This window comes from Piliocolobus tephrosceles, chromosome 17 (assembly GCF_002776525.5).
Source record: "Piliocolobus tephrosceles isolate RC106 chromosome 17, ASM277652v3, whole genome shotgun sequence".
Taxonomy (NCBI): Eukaryota; Metazoa; Chordata; class Mammalia; order Primates; family Cercopithecidae; genus Piliocolobus; species Piliocolobus tephrosceles.
This window is the reverse complement of record NC_045450.1, coordinates 26,221,234-26,236,428: the sequence shown is the minus strand read 5'-3', so window position 1 is coordinate 26,236,428 and position 15,195 is coordinate 26,221,234. Positions and strand designations below refer to the sequence as shown.

General features: G+C 49.8%; 1 protein-coding gene across 4 annotated transcripts in view; it reads left to right on the top strand.

The window, feature by feature from the left end:
• GSG1L (GSG1 like) overlaps positions 1 to 12,440 on the top strand; it is a 294,726-nt gene extending 282,286 nt beyond the window's left edge. For 2 of the 4 annotated variants that reach the window (XM_031934488.1, XM_031934489.1), the window contains one exon: positions 11,873 to 11,970. In XM_031934488.1, coding sequence (XP_031790348.1) covers positions 11,873 to 11,970 — 98 coding nt within the window. Of the gene's footprint in view, positions 1 to 11,872 lie in introns of all 4 variants that reach the window. The other 2 variants (XM_031934490.1, XM_023192999.1) reach the window with 2 other exon arrangements.
• Positions 12,441 to 15,195: the final 2,755 nt, after the last annotated feature.

Here is a 15,195-nt window from a genome sequence, read left to right as displayed (position 1 = left end):
ATAGATATAGATATAGATATAGATATAGATATAGATATAGATATAGACAGTGTGGGACAAGGATCAGAGAAGAGCCAAACTCAAGGCCAAGAGACCATCTTGTAACCTACAATATGCACAAAATGTTTGCTGTTGCAGTCATTCTTGGGAGACATGATGGTGGTGGCCTGAACTGTGGTGTTGGAGATAAAAGTGGGTAGATCAAGGACCCTCTGCTGGTAGAATTTTCAGAGTGTCTTGGTTTGGGTTTCCCTGGAAATCCCTTGAGATGGATACAACAGCAAGTGCTTTATTTTGATGATCGAAGAACACCCAACTAGGAGTGAGGAAGAGAGACTAAGAAGGGAGAGAAAGGCGGCGAGTCAAAGGCACAGTGTGGAGCCTGCTGGGGGCTGGGGGCACCAGTGCAGAGCGCATGTATCTGAGCCATCCCCTTGCAGATAGGAAGGCGACTCTCCTGGACCATTGTTCAAGGGTTGCTGCGGGGAGGGTCGGGTGCATGAGTTCTCTGGAGGTAATGGCTCAGGGAATGGGCAGAGGGACTTGGGGCTGGATGGAGAAAGACCCCTTGCACAGTTGGGGGTCAGCAGTGTGCACCACTGTGGAGCTGGGGGACAGCATCAGATAAGTGACTCGTTTGAGTGAGGACCAGGGGAGGGGAGGGACCTAGGATATGCACAGAACTTTTGCCCGAGCAGTCAGGGGCATGGGGTCCCTGACTGATGGAAGGACATGGGAAGGGGTCGGTTTGTGAAGGGCAATGTTGCTTTGTCTGTGTGGAGTTTGACGGTCTGGTGAGGGCCTCCAGGAGGCATCCAGATCAATGGAGGAGAGCTTAAAACGGTGGCAGAGAGACAGGCAGGTGCAGTGGAGCATGCCTTAATCCCAGCTCTTTGGGAGGCCAAGGCAGGAGGATCACTCGATGCCAGGAGTTCGAGACCAACCTGGGCAACATAGTAAGACCCCATCTCAAAAAAAAAGAAAGTTAAAATTAGCTAGGTATGGTGGTGCAAGCCTGTATTCTCAGCTACTCTGGAGGCTGAAGTGGGAGGATTGATTGAGCCCAGGAGTTTGAGGCTGCAGTGAGCTGTGATTGTACCACTGCACTCCAGCCTGGGTGACAGAGTAAGGCTGTCTCAAAAAATAAAAAGATAATAGTATAGTATGGGATGGTTGAAGCCCAGGGACTGCAAAGAGCATGTGGAGAGAATGTGTAGGGTAGGGAGAGACAGTGACACAAAAGGGGCCTAACCTCCTGGGGGTTCAGAGGAGCCACCAAGGCCGGTGGGGAAGGAGCTGTGGAAAACTGTCAGCTGCCCGCAGAGACTTTCCAAATCCTGGCTTCTCAGGGAAGAAAAGAGCCTGAGATCCCACAACCCCTGCGCCAGGTATGCCTTTTATCAGGAAGCTGAGCATTAGCAGGGATGGCCATCATTCCCCGGGGAAAGTGGGGGTGCTGGGAACTCCCACGTCAAACAGCGTGGAAGGAAGAGACCCCTCTGTGGTCAGAGCTGAGGGAGGCGTTGGGGGAATGTGGGCTGGATGCTGGCACGCGTGAGAGATCCCGTGACTTCAGGGATCCTGAAGCAGGCTGCTTTATTTATTCCACAAATCATTGCTAAGAGGCCTCTCTGGCTCCTGGGAGCATGGAGATGAAAAAGGCACGTTACTGCACCCTGCTGACTTCCGGTCTTGTTGGCAAGACAGACCAAGGCCATTAGTGCACTGTGTGGCCAGAGCTTGAATGGGGTCAATGCAGGGTCCAGGATAGCAGGGCATGGTGCCTTATCCCACTCAGGATGACTTGGGGTGCAGGAAAGGGAAAGCAGGAAGGGGGATTTAGCCTGGGTGATCCCCCTTGGCAGGACCTCCATGGCTATCATGATGGTACCTGCATTTGATTATGCAAACAGCCAGCAAGAAGAACTCGGTCCCCTAGATCTAATCACAATATCTCACCTTTGTGCATGGTCTCGGGACTTCACACTTTTTCATTCATTTAACCCTAAATACAGACCCATTTTACAGACAGGGAAACTGAGGCCCAGGGAGGTTAAGACTGTGTCTTACTCCATATCTCACAGCTAGAAAGTAGCAAAGCTGGGATTTGAACTCGGCCAGTCTGACCTCATCGCTCAACCCCTGGACCACTAGGTGATGTCAGTCGGCAGCTCCATTGGTTGGGCAGGGTACTGAGGATGTGGGGTGTGGGGCGCCTCCAGACATGGTGTCGGTCCTCATGGAGCTCATGGTCTAGAGAAGCAGTCTATCAAACGAGTATGGAAATGCTGCCGTCTCAGAATTCGGCCTCTTAGCCGCTAGTGGGTTTTCAGCCAAGAAAATATTTTGGAAATGCCTGGACGAGTTTTGCAATATTTCTGCAGGAAGCAGCTGCTCAGATCCTGCGATGGGCTGACTTGCCAGCAGGAGGAACGGGGGAGGAGGGATGTCAGGGAACCCGCATTATTAAACACTTACTGTGTGCAGGTCTGTGCTAAGCACTTTGCTGCCATCTCATTTGATGGCTGATCCAGCCCTGAGAAGCGGGGATTCTTCTTACGGAGACAGAGAAACTATAGCACTGTAAGGCGAATCCGCTTTGCTGGGATCTCTGGTCCACTCGGCAATAAAACTCAGCTTGGCATTTAGATCTTGCTCCTTACCCTGGGAGAGAGGAGAGGCCACTCCTTCTTAGGCTCCCAACCCCCTAGGACCCTGACCTCATCTCCCTCTTCCCCATCTCCCATGCTGCCCCAGCCAACCCGACCTTCATCTTTCTTGAACATGCAAAACTTATTCCCTTTGTAGGACCCTTGCACTTGCTGCTCTCTCTGCCTGGATGCTGTCCCTCTAAATCATGGTATGGCTGACTTCGTCTCATCTTTAAGTCAGCTGAAAGGCTGCTTCCTCCGAGAAGTCTTCCCTGATCTGCACCAGCTTCCCCAGTCATCCCCATATCACCAGGTTCTCTTTTCTTCATAGCATTTGTCCCTCTCTGAAATGATCCTTTATATTCACATGCTTGGTTTTTGTTTTGCTGCCTCTCTCCACCAAGTGCCATGAGAACAGGCACCTGTGTGCTTCGTTCTTGTGTATATCCCAAGAGTCTAAAATAGTGTGTGGCACATAATAGGTGCTTAATTGTTGGCTTTCAACCTCCACGTTTCTCCCACCACCTCCCATCTGAGAAGCTACTTTTATATTAGCAATTACACAAACTTCCGGTTATCCTAACTGTCCCCAAAGTTGCTATTTTGGGGGGCTACTGTGATATGGATTTGGCTATAATTCTTTTTCCTGAGGAAGTTGCTTTTGAAACCCGCCTTTGGGACTTTGTGGTGCCACCAGCCAGCTCAGGAGCACATCAGATGTGACATTTGATGGAAGCGATGTTGCCATATGGTCCAGGTGTCTGCATCTTCCTTTTAGGGGCAACTGAGGTTTGCAGTTGATTGCAGCTGTCAAGTTCAATGCTGGAGACAAGCTTTTGATTTTGCCAGGTGTGTCTGTTAAGGCTGGGCTCCACGAGAGGCTGTCGCATGCTGGGTGCGGAGGTGGCTTCTGGGAGCTCCATGTAGATGGGTCTCTGCCACTGCTGCTGCCCTCAAAATAGCAGAGGGAATTTCAAGAAAGATTTTTCTGGACCCAGAGCAACTTGGCATTTTTATTAGATCAAAATCAAATCCAATAGAGTCCTGCTCGAGTTGCTTCCTTTATTAAAATGGAAACAGACAGTATTTCTGAAATAAATATCAATGTCAATTTGCTGGGAGCGCAGATGGGCACACAGCTTGGAGACATCTGAGACCGCAGCATTGGGGGCCGAGAGATCCAAGCCAACAGGAGCATCAGAGCCATATGGAGGACTTGTTAAAGGGTGGACTGCAGGGCCCCACCCTCAGAATTTCTGATTCAGGAGTTCTGGTGGGGGACCCAGGGCTCTGCAGTTCTGACTTCTCCACGATGCTGATGCTGCTGATCCACAGGCCAAATTCGGAGTTGTCCTCAACCCTCGGCCAATATCTGTCCCTTTGAAGCTCTTGTCAGAAGCCAGTCTGCGTTTTGTCGCTTGCTTGGACTATTCAGCAACTTCTAGATAGAAATTGCTGCTTCTAGGGCCAACTCCTTTACAATCCATCCTCCGAAGACATAAACTTGATCATGTCTTCCCCAGTCCTTCCTAGCTCTGAAACCTATGACAGCAGCTCTAGTGGGGATCTGGCTCGGTGCCCGCCCCCTTCACACGTTCCTACGAGGCCTTCTCTCGCCTTCCCCTCCTGCATCATCATTTTTCTTTCCGTCACTTGTCCCTCTCTGAGCCTTTCTTTGCTCACTTGTTTTTCTGTTTTTTTCATTTTGTTTTGTTTTGTTTTTAGAGATAAGGTTGTGCTCTGTCACCCAGGCTGGAGTGCGGTGGTGTGATTATAGTTCACTGCAGCCTTGATATCCTGGGCTCAGGAGATCCTCCCACCTCAGCCTCCTGAGTAGCTGGCATTGCAGGCACATAACACCATACCTGGGTAATTTTTTTTATGTTTCCAATTTTTTTTTTTTTTTTGTGGAGATGGGGTCTTGCTATGTTGCTCAGGCTGGTCTTGAACTCCTGGCCTCAAGTAATAATCCTCCTGCCTTGGACTCCCAAAGTGATGAGATTACAGGCGTGAGCCGTCATGCCCAGTTAAATTTTTTTTTTGGTAGAGATGGGGTCTTGCCATGTTGCCCAGGCCAGTCTCGAACTCCTGGCCTCCAGCAATCTTCCCGCTTCAGCCTCTCAAAGTGCTGGGATTACAGGCATGAGGCACCACACCCGGCCTGCTCCCTTGTTTATTTCCAGCATCTCCTCAGTGAAATGGAAATGTCACTAGCACAGAGTCTTTGTTGCTGCATTCACTGTGACATCCCCAGGGCCTAGCACACAGTAGGTCACCAGTATGTTTCTGGTGCGTGATTTAGCTCACTTAGTCCTCAGGAGGTGTGTGCTGTGAGTAGCATTTCTATTTTACAAGGGAAAATACTTGGGTTCTGAGAGGCAAAGTCACTTGTCCTTTGGGGACAAGCTTGTGACCTTGGGGTCCCAAGCCTGTCTGATTCCAAGCTAAAGTTATGACATGGTTCTTCTACTTTATGCCCACTTCTGTCCAAGGCAGTGGTACCACAACCGTGCCTAACCCTAAGAAACACTTGGGGCAGGTGTCAAAATAGACTGCCCTCAAGCGCCCAATTCCTCAGTGTGGGGCAGGCAAGGAATCTGTAGCTGAGAAGTGTCATGATAAGGCAGAAAGCCCTGGGGTGCAGGGGTTTAGGGGGCCCTGCTGGGTCTTCTACACCTGCCACCCAGCAACTTCTGCAGCTGCGATGCTCCATGCCTTACCCCTTCATCCCAGTGTGCTCTGCTTTCAGGCCAAACCTGTCCACCTGCCTCCCTGAAACCACAACATTGCTAGGTTTTTCACACTTCCTGAAGAACCTCATCCGCCTGCCAAGGACCTGTTTCACACCCTGTTCTTTCTGCATGAAATGCTCTGCTCCCTTCCTCCACTGGGTGGAAAACCAACTCTACCAGCGGAATTGGGAGCTTTTGCAAGTGCTTTTGAAGTCTGGCTCAACTGTCTGGGAATAGCCCCCAGCCCCTTCCCCAGCTCCTGGCAGAGGGGGACACATTCGTCTCCGCCTTTCACTCTCCTGGTGTTTGTCTATGAGCCAAATTTTTATAATGGTTATGAGCCCAATCTTTGTGTTTTTAATTTTTTTTAATTGTTATAGATTCGGGGATACAGGTGCAGGTTTGTTACATGGATGTATTGTATAATTCTCAGGTTGGGCTTCTGATGTATCTGTCACCTGAACAGTGAACAATGTACCCCGTAGGTAATTTTTCAGCCATTACCCCACTCCCATCCTCCCCCTGTGGAGCCCCCAGTGTCTGTTATTTCCCTCTCTAAGGCCGTATGTGCCTGTTGTTTAGCTCCTACTTACAAATAAGAACATGTGATACTTGATTTTCTGCTTCTGAGTTATTTCACTTAAGAGCTGGCCTCCAGCTCTATCCATATTCTACAAAAGACATGATTTCATTCTCTCTCTCTCCTTTTTTTTTTTTTTTTCCTGATTCCATGTTTTTTTTTTTGAGATGGAGTTTTGCTCTTGCTGCTCAGGCTAGAGTGCAATGGTGCCATCTCAGTTCACTGCAATCTCTGCCTGTAGAGTTCAAACAATTCTTTTGCCTCAGCCTCCCAAGTAGCTGGAATTACAGGCACCTGTCACCACACCCAGCTAATTTATGTATTTTTAGTAAAGACAGGGTTTCACCATGTTGACCAGGCTGGTCTCGAACTTCTGACCTCAATTGATCCATCTGCCTCAGCCTCCCAAAGTGCTGGGATCACAGGCATGGCCACTGCGCCCAGCGGATTTCGTTGTTTTTTAGTGGCTGCATAGTTTTAAATCCAATCATCTGTTGATGAGAGCCCAACTTTTGGAGTGAAGCTGGCTGGCTTCAAATCCCAGCAGTGAGAACTTGAAAAAATGACTTAATTTATCTGGACCTTGGTTTCCTCACCTGAAAAATGGGGATAGTAATGGCCCCTAACTTGTACTTTTTGAGGATTAAATGAGTCCATAGACAGGAAGCACATTGAATGGTTCCTGGCACACAGCAGGAGTGGGAAACATGTCTGGTCTTGTCATCTCTTCATATGTGTGCCTGTGAGCACCCAGGGGCAGGGCTGCATCTCACGTCTGTAAACCCAGTAGCCAATGTGGAGGCTGACACACAGTCCATGCCCAGCACATGTCTAATAAAGGACTGAGGAATCAGGGACCCTGGGAAGAGGTGGTAGCTACAGTGGGCTCTGTCTGATCCCAAGGGTGAGAAAGAGACAAAGAGAATGTCATGGCTCAGAAACGTGGAATCCCTGAAGATGACCCCAGTGAAGAGATAGATGGCCCCCATTCAATCTCCTAAAATAACCTGCCCGAGGTAGACCAGAAGACACAAACTTCCCTCCATACGGGTCTGTCCCACTCAAGCCTGCCCTTCCTTCTGAGCCCTCCACTGTTTACTCATTCTGCAGACACATGCTTTCAACACTGCCTGCGACTGTGCTGGTGCAGGGATGCAGCTGTGAGGGAAAGCAGCGCTGGCCTTTGTCCTCCTGTGACACATACCTCAAAGGCAAGATGAGGAGAAAACCAGTAAACAGATATTCCCATATATGATGGCACCTCTGAAGCCTTCTCATGGTAGAGATTTGTGGACCCAGAGAGGCAATCAGGGTGCCCTGCTGAGGCGGTGACATTCTGGGCAACACAAGAGTAATGAGAGTGTCACTAGCTGACAGACTTCCAAAGCCCGATTTCTTAGCAGCATCCCCGATTTGTTTTCCACCACTCTTCAAATTTCATTTCTTTCTGGAGGGCAGAGGTCAAGGTTGGGTAGCCAGACAGTTGACTCTGGGCGGACCTGTGGGTCCTATAGAGAGGCTTTCAGCACCTCGGACAGCGACTGGGTGATTGGCCCAAAGGATCTTTCCTGTAAAGGGACCCAGCTGATCTGTGCCAGGCTGGGCTACCGTGGGGTCAGGAGCACCAATATCTGCCACCTGTTAACCTCACTCTGCCAGCTGCAGAGAGACTTTGAGGAAGTCGGTTTCCCCCTAAGTGCCTCAGCTTCCTGATCTGTGCATTTGTGGTGACATTGACATTACTGGTCTTGAAGGGCCCTTCCAACCCAATGAATCCATTTTGGAACGGTAGATGTGATTTAATTCAATTCAGCAATTACATCTGATCCCCGGATCTTGGTGGCTTACAGAGGGTTCAAGACAGTGAGTCCTCACTGAGGGTTGGGTGAGATAGGGCTGGAGGAATCTGATGTTAAATATGTTCATGTTTTGATATCCGGATTTTAAAAGGAAAAGAAATCACATCTTTGGGGAACTTCCTATGGTCACACACTCCGCTAACCTTGGGAGGTTCCCAGAAAATGGAAACCACAGAACCTGCTACCACCCTGTGAGTGGGGCCTTGGACAAATCTTTTCCCACCCATGGGCCTTGGTTTCTCCATTTGTGAAGAGAGGCTCTCAAACCCAACCCACTTCTAGTGCTTCCAGAGCTGTGTTCTTTCCACATCCATCTGTGTCTGAGATTGGATAGGGAAGGGCTTCTCTGCAGGGCGCCTGCTGGGCCTGCCGACTCCTTTGTAGCTTTCATCCATTTGCAGGCTCGGAGAGGTGAAGTTGCTGTCAGAAGCCACACAGCTTAAAAAAATTCACACAATTTGCACGCGGTGAAGCTGAGTTTGAACCTTTGGCTGTTAGACCAAAGTACAGTCTCCCCAGCCCCCTGCCATCACCTGAGCCTTCACCCAAAAGAGGAGAGTTTGAGCAAAAGCATTTTTCATACTGTACAGAAGCTCAGAGCATCCCAAGCGCAGGAATCACTCTCTCCTCTTCCTCCACGATTTCTTCATTTGTTTAAAAAGAAAGAAAAAAGAGTCAGTTTGGGACCTGCTCTGTGCTGGGCCAGGGGCTGGAGTCTCAGGGCTCCAAGATGAAGCAGATGCTGGCCCTGCTCATAAAGATATCTCCCATCCCCAGGTTCGTTGGGGAGACCCACGCTGGCCTGGCTATTACAACACAAAGTGACGAGTTCAGGGAGAGAGTTATGCAGCCTGCTGAAGCGCACAGGGAAAGGAGCAAAGCCTCTGTTTTTCAAATGCTGCCTGCTCTAGGAAGCATTCTACAGGGCCACGGAATGCTTCCCAGAGCAGGCAGCATTTGAAAAAATCAGGGAGTCAACAGCCGGAGAAGAGCAGGGAAGGGGGCTCGTACCCAAGGGATCAGCCTATGCAAAGCCATGGAACCGAATCATGGAACAAAGACACAGGCTGGGAACAGCCTCTCGTGGGCTGAGTGCAGCCTGAGAGATGCTACTTGGCCTACAGACTGTTGAAAATACATTCAAAACCTTAACCATCATCATTTAAAAGCCAGGAGGTTTTGTTCTGAGATCCAGGTTTTCAGTTTCTTTGAAAGTTTTGAGGATCCAGCTGGGTGTGGTGGCTCACACCTGTAATTCCAGGGCTTTGGGAGGCCGAGGTGGGAAGATCACCTGAGGTCAGGAGTTCAAGACCAGGCTGTGCAACATAGCGAGACCCCATCTCTACAAAAAATAAATAAATAACTAGCCAGGGATGGCAATGTGCACCTTCAGTCATAGCTACTCAGAAGGCTGAGGAGAGAGGATTGTTTAAACATAGAGGCTCGAGGCCGCAGTGAGCCATGGTGACGCCACTGCGCTCCATCTTGGGTGACAGAGTGAGACCCCGTCTCAAAAGAAAACAGTTTAGGAAGATCTGAGCCCACATTCTCCACGGTAACAATTGGCACTGTCTCTGACTCACCTCATCCATTTACATTGTCTGCTTGGGCCCACAAGACATTTTGAGTTGAGATTCCTAATCTACAACACAAGGCCCGGGAGAGAAGGGAAATGGGTGGGGGGCCCTGGTGGGCTGCTGGGGCATTCCCCTCTTTACACACACACTGTAAATGACTCTGAGCCCCAAATGCCCCCTGGGTAGCCAGAGAAAGGGAGGAGGGCCCCAGTACTCAGCATCTTGCCCTCTGCATCCAGGGGACAGAGAGCCTGACTTTAACTCAGGGAAGGACAGGGATTGTGGCCTTTCCTTTTCCTTAAAAAATACACTGTCACTTTCTTTCTGTTCTGATGATCTCTCCATGGCTCTGCTTTTCGGCCACTGTACAAGCAGCTGAAATTATGCCTAAATGCTCATTTAGAAAAACAATCGTACCTTTCCATGCACCAAATATTTGCTTCTAGAGTAAAAAAAAAAAAAAAAAAAAAAAAAAAACCCAAACACCTCTATCTTGGCAGCCAACACTTCCAAAGTATGCAATGGTTTCCATGACTGAGGCCAAAACAAATGTGTTTTTCTGAAGCCAAATGATTCCAAAATGTTTGCAAAATGTTTCCCACTCCTTAATAATATAGTAAAACTTACAAAACACTAACACTAAAGAATATTAAAAGCAGAAAGAAAAAAAGTGAAAGCCAAAAAATTACTCCCCACCCCAGCGATGGACACAACCATCTTCCTCTTTGACTCTTGTCATGAAGCCTTGCTATTAGAAAGACTCTCCTGATCATGAGAGCTGCTTTGAGGATGGAGAAGGAGCAAGGATCTCTCCATCCCTAGGGCATGCAAGTAGGAGCTTCGCTTCACTAGGAATTCCAACCTCAATGGGCTTTCTGCAAAGAGCCTGTCTCACCCTAAAGTATGACAAGTATGTCTGAGAATCAGAGTAAGAAAATGAAATTATAGGGAACACATTTTTTTAAATGCTGAAATTTGGAATCAGCAGGAAAGTAATTCAATCCAGCTCCATCAGAGCTGTGACTTCTAAAGCATCTGCTGATCTTTACAGAGCCTCGGCTCCCTCATCTGTAAAATGGGCAGACGCTACCTCTGGAGCTACACACGCTCAGGAACTGTTCGTTTTCTCCATTCTCCCCTTCACTCCCGGCCCCGCTCCACCACACCAGCCCTCTCCCTTAGTTTCCCACCTTCCAGCTCCACCTCCACTGGTCCACAGGGGTGCACACGTTCTGGGCTCAGTCATTGCTCCGCTGGCCTTGGGATCCAGCGGGGGTGACACTGGCAGAGTGTGAGCTGAGGATGGGTGCTCTGGGAGGAGGGAGATGCCTGAGTGCCAGGGGGAGGATGTCAGAGGGGGCTTCCTGGAGAGCCGAAACTCAACCTGGGTCTTGATTTGATTTGGCAGGAGGTACAAGGACATTTTAGGCCACCGCATGGGATGGGAATGGTTCTGGTGCACTAGAAAGACTTTGAAGAGACACTTGAGGGATTACAAGGGAGTGATCTTCCAAGAACTGCTAAAAACACGAAAGAGTGAGAGTGGCAGAGGGGAAGAGCCTTTCCAGCCCTTCCCCTTGTCCGGTGCACTAAGTGTGGTAGACAATGGCAGGTGCCCTCTGCTCTGTGCACAGGGAGTTTCTCAGAGTCAGCTTTGGGCACACCCATGTCCACACACACAGTTGCTGCGGTCCAATGAGGACCTGGGGACCTGGGAGACATCTGCTCTTGTTCCCCCTCTAATATCCCTCCACAACAGCTCCTGAACACATGTAAGGCAAATGGGGTGCTCAGGGAGGCCTGCCTGGGGGCAGATGACAAGGTGGGGAGACAGCTGCAGGATGACAGGATGGTGGTGGATGACGGCTGCATAAGTGTGTGGATTTGCTGAGGGGTGGGTGGTGGAAGGGAAGGCTGGAGGGAAAATGGGCAGGCAGATGGCAGGAGTGGGGGCACGGCTTTATGTGAGGTGGGTGAACGTGCCTGCAGGGGGTGCTATCATGGCTGTTGGGTGGGCCTGGGGTGGATATGGGGGTGTTTTAGGTGTAGGCAGATGTGTACATGTAAAGGTGTGTTATTGGGTGGTAGGAGGATGGTTGGGTTACTGGGTGGTAGGAGGGTGACTGGACGAGTGGTGCACCTGTTGGCAGGTGTGAGGTGCATGAGCGGGTTCTGGGTTGGAGAGGGTGTGAGCAGAGTTGGAGGCTTGATAAGTGGATGGCAGCAAATATTGGCAGATACATGACTAAGTCATAGGTGTGCTGGTGAACTGGTGGGTGACTGGGTGGCTGACAGGGGAGGGTAGGTGGAGAGCTGGCAGTGTTGGGGCATGGGTTGGTAGACAGATGGGATGATGGGCAGAAGGCCTAGTAAATGAGGGTGAGTGATGGATGTGTGGGTGGGGGGCAGTGGGTAGACAGGGTGTGGGTGGAGGAAGGTGGCTTTCAGCACTGACCGCCTTGTCTCCTGGCAGGACACCAGCCACACATGGCGGATTCCTGGCCCCGGAGCTCCGCACAGGAAGCACCAGAGCTGAACCGACAGTGCTGGGTCTTGGGGCACTGGGTGTGACCAAGACCTCAACCTGGCCCCCGGACCTCAGGCCATCGCTGGCACCAGCCCCTGCTGCAAGACCACCAGAGTGGTGCCCCCAGAACCTTGGCCTGTGTGCCGTGAACTCAGTCAGCCTGCGTGGGAGATGCCAGGCCTGTCCTGCCCATCACTGCCTGGGCCCCAGGGCCTTGAAAATGGGGCCAGGGCAGGCCCAAGGGAATGCACAGGGCTGCACAGAATGACTTTGGGACAGCAGCCCCGGACTCTTGCCATCACCACATGAGGAGCCCTGCTGGGCACAGCTGCGATGCCAGAAGACACATGGCCACTGGCCACTGAATGACTGGCACCCACAAGCCAGTCAGGTGCCCAGAGGGGCAGAGCCCTGTTGGGGGCGGAGAGTGGCTTCCTGAAGGAGGGGGCAGTGGTGCGGCACCACAGCGGTGTCACACAGCAGGGGCTCAATAAATGCTCGTTGATCTTGTTTTCTTGCGGTGTATGGAGGCCAGTTGCTCTCTGGGCTGTGGTTGCCCCATCATTGCCCCACCCCATGACTCCTCAAGGAGGCTGAAGGTGACAGCAAAGACTGTGCAGAGGCCAGGGCCAGACACTGAAGGATGGCAGGGAGGGAGCGCAGAGCCCAGGCTGGAAACAGGCTGGCAGGGCTGCCTTGGATTCCAGAGAATCGGCAAGGCAGGGGCCAGGCAAGCAAGAGATGTGGGGTGAGCAAGAAATGGGCCCCCAAACCCAAGCCCTAAGCAGAAAGGGTGAAGAAGCCACATTTCTCTTCAGAGCTCAGCGACATCACACCACCCTGACCCTGAGGAGCCTTTACCCTTGCCTAGCACCACCTTTACAGAAAATCCCAGGGCTTAAATGCCTGGAGAAACAGATTCCTACTATAAAGAGGAGAGAAATTAGGGTCACAGAGATGAAGTCACTTGCCTGAGATTGCAGAGCTAGCAAATGGCAGAGATGGGGTTTGAATCAGGACTCCTGACTCCAAGTTCAGCCATTTCCCAAGAGGCCTTATTCCTTCCCAGAAGAATTTCTAGAGCTTTCCCCCAAGTAGAATACATTCTTCTCCTTTATCCATCCATCCAACCATCCATCCATCCACCCATCCATCCATCCACCCATCCTTCCATCCTCCATCACTCGTCCAGCCATTATCCATTATCCATCCATCCATTCATCATTCGTCCCTGCATCTATCATTCTTCCATCTACTATCCACCCATTCATCATCTAATATCCATCCATCATTCATCATCCATCCATCATTCATAATTCATCTTTCCACTCATCCATCCGTCATTCATCCGTCCTTCCATCCATCCATCCATCATCTATCCATTCATCCATCCATTTGCCATCCATCCACTCATTCATCAGCTATTCATCATCTATCCATCCATCCATCATCCATCACTCATCCAGCCATTGTTCATTATTCATTCATCCATTTATCATTCATCCCTCCATCATCATTCATCCATCTATTACCCACCCACTCATTGTCTGTTATCCATCCATTGTTCATCATCCATCCATCATTCATCATCCATCCATCCATCCATCCTTCATCCATCCATCCATCCATCCATCCATCCATCCATCATCTATCCATCTGTTATCTATCCATTCATCCATCCATTCATCACCCACCCACCTATTCATCAGTTATCTATCCACCATCCATCCATCCATCATTCATCCATCCATCTACCATCTATCCATTCATTGTCTATCCTTTCACCCACCCATTCATCATCCATCCACCCGTTCATTAGCTATTTATCCATTATCCATTCCTCCATCTATCCATCATCCATTCATCCCTTATCCATCCAACTATTATGTATTTCTTCATTTATCCATTATTTATCCTTCCATCCATCATCCATCATCTTTCCATGCATTATCTATCCATTCACCCATCTGTCCATCATCCATCCATCCTTTATCCATCATTCATCAGCCATCATCCCTCCATCTATCCATTATCCGTCATCCACTCATCCATTCATCCCTCCATCTGTGCATTATTCATCAACCATCCATCCATCCATTATCCATCTATCCATTATCCATTCCTGCATTATCCATTTATTCTTTATCCATTTCTCCATCTGTTCATCATCTATCCATCCATTATCCATATACCTATCCATCACCCATCCATTCCTTCATCTATCCATCACCCATCAATTATCCATCCATTCATCTATCCATTCATCTATCTATCCATCGTCTATTGATTACTTGTCATCCTTCCTTGTATCAGACATCCATCCATTCTCCTTCCGTGCATCACCCATCCTCATTACTCAGCCATCCAGCTGTGCATCCATCTATTCACTGATATAGTTCACTGTGTCCCTACTATGTGCCAAGCACTGTGGTAGGCACTTGGGGTAGGATGCTGGAGCATCCAGAGAGGGCGTCTATTGTCATAAGCCTGGGTTCAGATTCCACCTTCTCCACTTGTGACCTTGGGCAAATTATTTGACCTTTCTGTGCCTGCTTCCTCATTCATTAAATCCGGATAATCATTATACCTACCTCTTCAAGCTGTTGTGCAAATTAAATGAGTTAACATATTTGAAGTGTCTAGACCAGAGCCTGGCACATGTAAACACTTTGTGGGTGTTTACTAACAGGACAACAAGGGGAAGTCAAGGCTGTGGGAGCTGTGGTCTAGGGAGGCTCCTTTGAGAAAATGATGTTTAAGCCAAGACATGAAGATTGTCTGGGCATCAGGCAGGCAAACGTATAGCAGGGAAAGAAAGTACATTAGAGGACTTTAAAACAGTCCTGATGGCAGGTGTGGAGAGCAGGGAGGTCAGGAGGCAGTGGTGGGAAATTAGGCATCAGAGGGCAGTGGAACCAGGTCAGGAGGGACTAGAAACCTTGTTAGGGAGCTTAGAGTGTATCCTGGGGCAATGGGTAGTGGGCAGTGGGATGCTTTCAGCAGACTGGGATGCACCTGGGTGTACATTTGAGGAGGATCACCGCAGTTATGGGCAGAGAATAGATGTGGGAGATGCCTCTCCCTTCCTCATCCCTGCTACACTCATGAAAGAGAAGAAAGTGGGCTGGTTTAGGAAAGTGGCCCCGGGGAGGGGACCATGCAGGCAGATTCAGGAACCAATTAGGAGGGAGTGGACTGAGGCGGGAGAAAAGGAAAGTTGGTGATGACTCTCAGGTTACAGGGTCAGCCTGGGGGACAGGGAGGATGGA